General features: G+C 28.9%; 1 protein-coding gene across 1 annotated transcript; it reads left to right on the top strand.

Moving 5' to 3' along the window:
- The first annotated feature begins 1,269 nt into the window (after window positions 1-1,269).
- Window positions 1,270-5,579, top strand: LOC111030129 (nuclear pore complex protein Nup93-like). Its single transcript, XM_022309491.1, has 3 exons — window positions 1,270-1,538; window positions 1,939-2,019; window positions 2,915-5,579. Exon 3 carries the CDS (start codon window positions 2,926-2,928, stop codon window positions 5,458-5,460), a length of 2,535 nt encoding a protein of 844 aa, XP_022165183.1. The 5' UTR covers window positions 1,270-1,538; window positions 1,939-2,019; window positions 2,915-2,925; the 3' UTR covers window positions 5,461-5,579.
- Window positions 5,580-7,887: the final 2,308 nt, after the last annotated feature.

Below are 7,887 nucleotides of genomic sequence, written 5' to 3'. Positions count from 1 at the left end.
TCACAGAATTTATTTAAAGGTAGGTATAAGTAGCGTAAGTGACCTCCGGATCAAAAAGATGAAAATAATTCATAGCTATATATATATATATATATTGTCCTTAAATAAGTGGTAAGTATTTTTACTGGAAACCATTTTAAATTATCTGTTATTCTGTTACCACATAAACAGCTATTATAAAAATTAATTTTCAGTGCATTAGGTGTCAAGTGGGTCACTGTAATGGATGTGTTAAATTTGAATTATATGATATGAAATCATTGATTAAGAAAAACGTTTCGAAGTGGAGATGGTCTGTCGACTATCAGCCTAAATAACTAAGTATATTTTATGATATTGTTGCAACACAATAGGTTAAATTAGTTTTTGACAAAAAAAATTGCCTTTGAAAATGTCATTATGTGTATACAATATTACAATACAATATTATCATAAATATTATTAGACAAACTTATGAAGAATTTTGTATTAAATATTTAAAATATTTTTAAGAATTTCTTACTTAAAATAATTTGCAACTTTTCTTGATTTTGACTAATTTTGTCAAATTTCTAACTTGAGACGCTCAACTTCTTTTATAACGTTTTTTCCTGGCACTTTTGATAACTATTGGAATTTTTACTTTCAACCTCACCATACTACCAACTAGATTCACTTGCTTACCAGAAAAAATGCTGTAGAAGAAATTTGAAACATTTTTACTGCCCCCGAAACGTGATGGCAGGCAAAAAAAAACAGACATCATTGGAACATCAATATAGTCTCACTTCGCTTAGAATCAAGAATAATTAAGAAACTGCGTGTAACCATGTAAACTAATATCTTAATTCTAAAGTATCTTTTATATGTTTAATATTGTTCATGCGGAAAACTCGGTTCTTCTAGTACTGACGTATAAATTATAATACATAGGTACACGTCTTATACGTCATAACCTAGTCATTGAATTCAAAATTTAATTCTATAATATCGGCATTCTTCGCTGTACCTAGTCGTAATGCTATATTATGGAGTATAAACCAAATAAAAAAGATCCCGAGCTTAGGTCGACGGACAACTTAACGTTGGTTTTGACGTAATTTTTAATTAGATAAAATATAGTACATAATATCAATATCAAAACTGAAATAAATAATTATAATTCTTCATTTTCTATGAAGTTAACTGCCCTGTAAGTAGAACTGGTGCTCGCCGGCGTACATTATTTTTTTTTTTTTTTTATTGCACACACTGAGCGTATGCCTCTTATCATTCACTTGCTGCTTTATTAATTTATTTTGCTCTTCTCTTGCTGCCGTTGATAAAAACCGTAAACTTGAAATTTTGAATTTTCTAATGTAGCGGACGTAATCCGGCTTCTTAGACTATAAATCATAATCGTTTTACATTATTAAGCTGTTGGACGTTGGTTCGGTCAACTACCGTTACTCGTTTAAATACTGCACATTTTCAACTCAAAATTGGCGTTCAATTTGTGATGAAAAACGCTCATCTTCAAAATCGAAAATTACCGTTTTGTTTTATATTGTGATTTGCAGGTAAATACTAAATATACTGCTACTATTCAATTTTTGTGGACACACGATAAATAATATTTATACTTTGAGGGAACAATCTAGCCCATGGCGCAACTCTTGTTCTTAACATCACTACTCATTACCAATTAAATATAAACTCACTTTTAAGTTAGCTAAAAATTGTTGTAAAAAAAAATGTTCAATACATTTTCAAATAAATTATCTATAGTCCATAATAATATTATTGTATTAATGTAAACATTATTTTTATAGGTATCTATCAATTCCTCTTATCATTCAATTTTATTTTATAATTCAATATTTCAGTTACAGTTTTTTACATAGAATATTTTGTAAATGTGTCTATTTATTATATAGAATTAACATAATGGATGTTTAATCTAATACTTATTATTTTTAGAGTAATACAAATTGAAAATGCATTTGATTAATTAAAAGTTGCACCATCTGTGGATCGAAAAAACGAAAACAATAATAATAAGTAAGTATAGGTATTATACATCACTTATTAAAATATAAATAATTTAATCATAACTTTAAATTAGTAAAAATTGTAGGTACCTAATTTTAGAAATTGTATATCAGTATTAATATAATATCATAAAGCAAAATTTGATTGTTGTACATCCCACCCAAGCCAATTGTAATTTTCAAATATGAAGTGAAGTCTGACAAACAGTTTATGTGACTTGTTTCTCAAAATAAGATTAAGATTCTAAATATCTGTGCCAGTATAGATAAATTTAAATTAACTAGGTAACATTTTACATTCTAAGAGTTTTAACGTTTTAATTTTTGATAATTATTTTAAGTGTTATATCATATTTTGTTTTCATATAAGTTATAACATTTTTACTAAAATATTACATATATAATTCACACAAAAAAAAAGTATACATAATAAGCAACAAGGTTCACACGAAAAAAAGTTTTAAAAAAAGCATAGATAGTCATTGCCCATAGCTTCCATTAAGTTATTACCTTAAAATCTTAAATAATGTTAATTGTTAGTTGTGAATAGGAAAAGTAACTACTAAAAATTTTGTATAGGTATGATTGTTAAATTAATATTTAACCATTTTCTTATGCATATTTTTCATTTTATAGTTGTTAGTGCATATAAATCAAGTCCTAATAACTAAATAAAGTATATTATACAGTAGATAATTATTAGGTATTCCTCAATTGAAAAGTATTAAAAAGCTTACATGTAATTATTATACTTAAAATAAACAAATATAACATATGTAGGTATATTTTACTAATATTATGTTAATTAACTAACAAGAAAATGACTAGGACTACATTTCACAAACTCTGTTGCTCATTGGTTTTAAGTTAAACATAATTTTAATAATATTTTCTTTATTTTTTAGAACTTGAAAATATGGCTACTTCTGATCTAGAATATCTACTGTTGCAAGGGCAAAAACTGTGCAAGGATACTGATACATTTAAGCCAGTATCAAAAATACATAAATCATTACGTCAGCTATGCCGGAACGCTGACCATGCTCCAAAACAGTCAAATAGTGGGAGTGATGAACAATGTGCCAAAGAACTTCTAGCAAATCGTGGTCTAGATCTTTCTGGCTATTCTAATGTGCTTAAAAAATTATGTACATACCGTGACAATGCTATCACACCATGTGATTCTAAACCAGTGATGGACTATTCGAGTAGTGTAGAGTCCTTAATGGGAAGACACATTGAAGACTACATCAATAACTTAGAAGCTAATGATAACAAAGATGCTGATAATTATTTACAAGATCTTCCAATGAGTTGGAAAAATATTAAAAAAGGGATTGTTTATAACGAGTTTGCTTCAGATTCATATGATGTATCGTTTTGTCTCCAGAACTTATTAACTACTAAAAATACATATTTTACATTTGATCCCAGCCTAAATAGTCCCAATGAGTCAGCTGGTAATTTTCCTTTTGTTGAAGATGTTCAAAACTACATCAAGGAAAGAGAATGTGGCAATATGAACAAAGAATTAATTGAATATTTCTTGGAGACCATACATAAGAATAAAGCCACAAATGCAACAGTAGCACATATTTGGAATGTAGTTAAGTACATGTACAATATAATTCCACAACTAACACCTTATGGATCGTTTAATGAACGTTTTTCAGAAGAAAATCAAACAAAACTTGTTAAAAATGCTAAAAGCTATCTAGAAGATAAATACCAAGCTTTTCTTGTGAAAGAGACCAGACATTTGAATATTGCTAATGATGGTAATTATATGGCAGCTATTATAAGCTCTTATGTATTTATGAACACAGGCAGACCAGCAACACAACAAAATGATTTTCATGTAGACGAACAGTCAATTTGGCCATTGCTCTACTTCAGCTTAAGATGTGGAAGAATGGATGTTGCTAGTTATTTCATTAAAAAATCTGGTTTAGCATTAGACGATCTACTTAATGTTTTTGTTCACCTGAAAGAAGCTAATTTTACCGAACGTGTAGCTTCCAATATTGGAGTTACGTTAAACAAATATTATAGAACTCTTCCAGCGTATGATAATGCATTCAGAAAAACAATATTCTCATTGTTGGGTATGGTAGAAGCCAACATGGAGAAAAAAGCTGTGTCGAAGACAATTGAAGACAAACTGTGGATGTTATTAGTTGAACATTTTGCGAGCAAGTACATGGAAGATTCAAACGGATTAGATTACTGTTCATTACAAAGATATATTTTGGACAACGGTAAACCTTACATGGAACAGCCTCATGTATACTTTGAGCTATTATTTTTGATTGGACAGTTTGAAAGTGCTATAGACTTCTTATATCGCAGTGTCGAGTTTTCCAATCATGCAGTGCATATAGCCATCGCAATGAATGAAAAACTATTATTAGCCACTCCTGAATATTTACAAGCCCCGTTTTTATCTAATGAGAATGTTGATGTTAAGTTTGTGCGTCTGAATTATACAAGATTGATTTTATTATTTTGCAACGAGTTTAAATCAACACATCCCCATTATGCAACTTATTATTATTATTTCTTAAGAAATGTAAAAAGTCCAACTCTGACTGAAAACCTGTTTCACAAGTGTGTTGCAGATCTAGCAACATCTTTTGATGGAAACATGTGTGATTGGATGTTTGGATGCTTAGAAGATAATATGAAAGAAATTAGTATTTTACACAATATCTTCGATATGGAAACTGTTACAGCTATAATCGATAAAACACTAGAATTAACACTGGAGAAAAATAAACCTGAAGTTGCCTTTAAACTCTATAGCTTGACATCAAACAAGGCTGCATACGGTGTTATGAATAATATACTGAGTTTTGCTATTTACAATTATTATGATGTTTTTGGTCGTTCTATGACTGATGACAAGTGTAATATCGTAAATAAAAACTTTTATGACCGTGTGTACTCATATTTGGAGGAATTAAACAATAAGCAATTCTGTACCCAAGAACCGATTGGTCCCATATCAACATTTCACGTCTTACGCAATATGTATTTATTCTTCTATTATTCTTCTAAACACGATTTTCTTTCAGCTATCGAGAAGGCCAGTGATACAGGTCTAGTACCGTTAACTAGTGAAGATTCTAAACACTGTTTAAATAATTGCATCAATTATGGTGAAATTATACAGAGAAACATAAATAATTTTATAAAGTCATTAGTTAGTGTGTTGTGTAAAGAACATTCTAATATTTTAAAACATCAAAATATCTCAATGGAAGAAGATTCATTGATCGAAGAAGAAGACAGTGAAATTTTTGATCAAAGCAAAGAGGTTGGATGGACAAAATGGAAACTTCAGAAAACCATTAGAGTTATATATTTATTCACTGCAAAATTACCGGTACATATCGCTCTTGATGCGGTTGAATACATTTTGAATAATGCATCAAACATGCAACTCGACTGAGTTTAATATTAACTGTAACTTCATTGAAATAAAAATGACCGTAATTATTTTTGAATATTATAGGGAACAATTTTGTTTTAATTTTGATAACAATATATATTAATTTAAAATATTGTAAAGAGCATTTTGTCAATATTCTTTTTTTTTATGGTATAAAAGTTTATGGCTATCAAGAACAGACCAATTTTGAGCTGTTTGATTTGTTATGACTTTAATGACCCTGTAATAATCTCAATGAACACCCTTTTTCTCCCACAAACAAAATGTATATTATTTAAAATTTTAAAGTGTTAGAACATTGTACGATGTACAACAATATTAATTGTCAACAGATATAGATTTTAAACGATTTCACAACTTCACAAACAACAGCATTATTACATGTATACTTTTTGAAATTCCCTAAGGTTATATTGTAATGTGTTACAGACTTTATTGCTAAATGTCTTAATATCTTCAGTGTTTAAATATTAGCGAGACGGGAATGGGCCTGATAGCCTAGTTGGCAGAATTTTGATTGGGCACCCGTAGTTTTATGCCATGCCCGGTTGAGAGATGGCGGCCTCTATCCAGACAAATGTCTGCCCGAGGAAAAATGACGCCCATAATCGAAGTTAGAAGCGGCGATGGTGCAAGTTGCAACTGACGCCGTAGTATACTTGGCCACTTCGTCCCCCATAGTCTAATGAATATAGTGTATTGAACAAAGTAAAAACTATTAATCGAAAGTGAAAATTCTAAAATATAAATTTGAAGTTGTTAAGCATATACAAATAAACAGTTTAAAATTATAATAATCAGTAAAAAGTAAAAACAAAACATCTCCTTAATGGGCTATAGCTGTGCTTGAGAATGATGTATCTAATCATAGTAAAAACTAATAATAATTATACTACATAATGAAATTTAAATAAACTAAAATAATACTAAATAATATCATATTATAGTGAGACCTCTGTAATGAACACTGATTAGTGATTACCATAGAGTAATTAAAATTTGTACAATATCTTCTGACAAATATTTAGACTATGCAATTTAAGAGCAGCCCCTATTATTATTTTTTTAAAGTCATTAGTGATTAGTCATTACATTATGTAGTTTACATCTTTTAGATCAGTAGAAAATGTATTGTTAAATTTTTTTCCAATTGAAGGAGTAATTAATTTTTAGTCTGTTCATTAAACAGCTTTGAACATATAGATAACAGCTGTGGGTAATATTGAGTGAATCCACAAAAATAAAAACATTTGGCTAACAGTACACTGACTGTGCCCATAAGGTCCTTAGACACAGATCAAAGTCCTTGAGTGGACTTCCAGTCATTTAAACTGCCACCTCCCCTTGAATTGGACGACATTGTCATTTGTATTTCAATCCAACAGAACTTTTGCCTCTGCCAGCCAAGTACTTACTTTCAGACTTCAGGGATTATAATATTATATTGGTGTTCATACGGTCGTTGAAATCCAGCCCTTACAAATCATTGATTAAATCTTATCCCCAGCATCTAATTACAGTGAAGGTACAGCCACCAACTGGGATAAACAAGTTTGATGCTGTGTGCTGTGTGATACCAAATCATTGATGGAAAATACAATTTTATTTCTATCACGACTATAAGATACACCTCAAATAGATGGCCACCGAAATGGTTATTACTATTGTCCTATAACAAGTCATGAGAGCTTGAAGAAATAATAATAATTTTATAAATATTAAATATAATTGACCATAGAGATAATATAGACGAATCTCTCAATATTCTTACCCCATTACCATCAACAAATTCCGCAACATACAATTATTAAGTTATCTACCGTAAAAAAAAATGTAGAAATGAACCACAGGGGGCAGGGGGATAGGCATAGAGATATATTATGAGATGAAGATACATTCATAATATTTTACCTATTTAGAAAGTTTTTAATCGCTGTCATTATAAAGGCTAAATATGCAGATCATCTATATTAAGACTATGAATAGAACAATAACAATAAATTAATTTTTTAAACAATATTTTAATACTGAAATGTAGCACTGTATCAGATTTAGAACTATTTTAAGCTTTACATTCCAAGGCAATAAATAATTTTTAAAAAAAACTATTTTAACATGTTTATGGTAAACAAATATAGCCATTATTGAAATTTACAACATCACCCACGTTTCTATATTTTTTATTATAATTTAGTTTCATTTTGCATAAGAAATTCATTAAATCCTTTTTAAACTATATTTTTTTAATTAATACAATTTTAACATAAAATTACTTAATGAGCTAACTTAAACAGGAAAACACTGTTTTTATATAAATTTGTAGGTATAAAAAATTAAATATACATAAGCTACATAAAAAAAAAATTAACATTAAAAGGTTGTATATAATGAAGATTAATTACTAATTAATATAAAATCTAAAATTAG

Source organism: Myzus persicae, unplaced genomic scaffold (assembly GCF_001856785.1).
Source record: "Myzus persicae strain clone G006 unplaced genomic scaffold, MPER_G0061.0, whole genome shotgun sequence".
Lineage (NCBI taxonomy): Eukaryota > Metazoa > Arthropoda > Insecta > Hemiptera > Aphididae > Myzus > Myzus persicae.
Note: the sequence above shows the minus strand (reverse complement) of the source record. Positions and strands in the feature narration are given on the sequence as shown.

Excerpts from the sequence above, each read along its gene's own strand:
- LOC111030129 (XM_022309491.1), top strand. The coding sequence starts at position 2,926 with ATGGCTACTTCTGATCTAGAATATCTACTGTTGCAAGGGCAAAAACTG.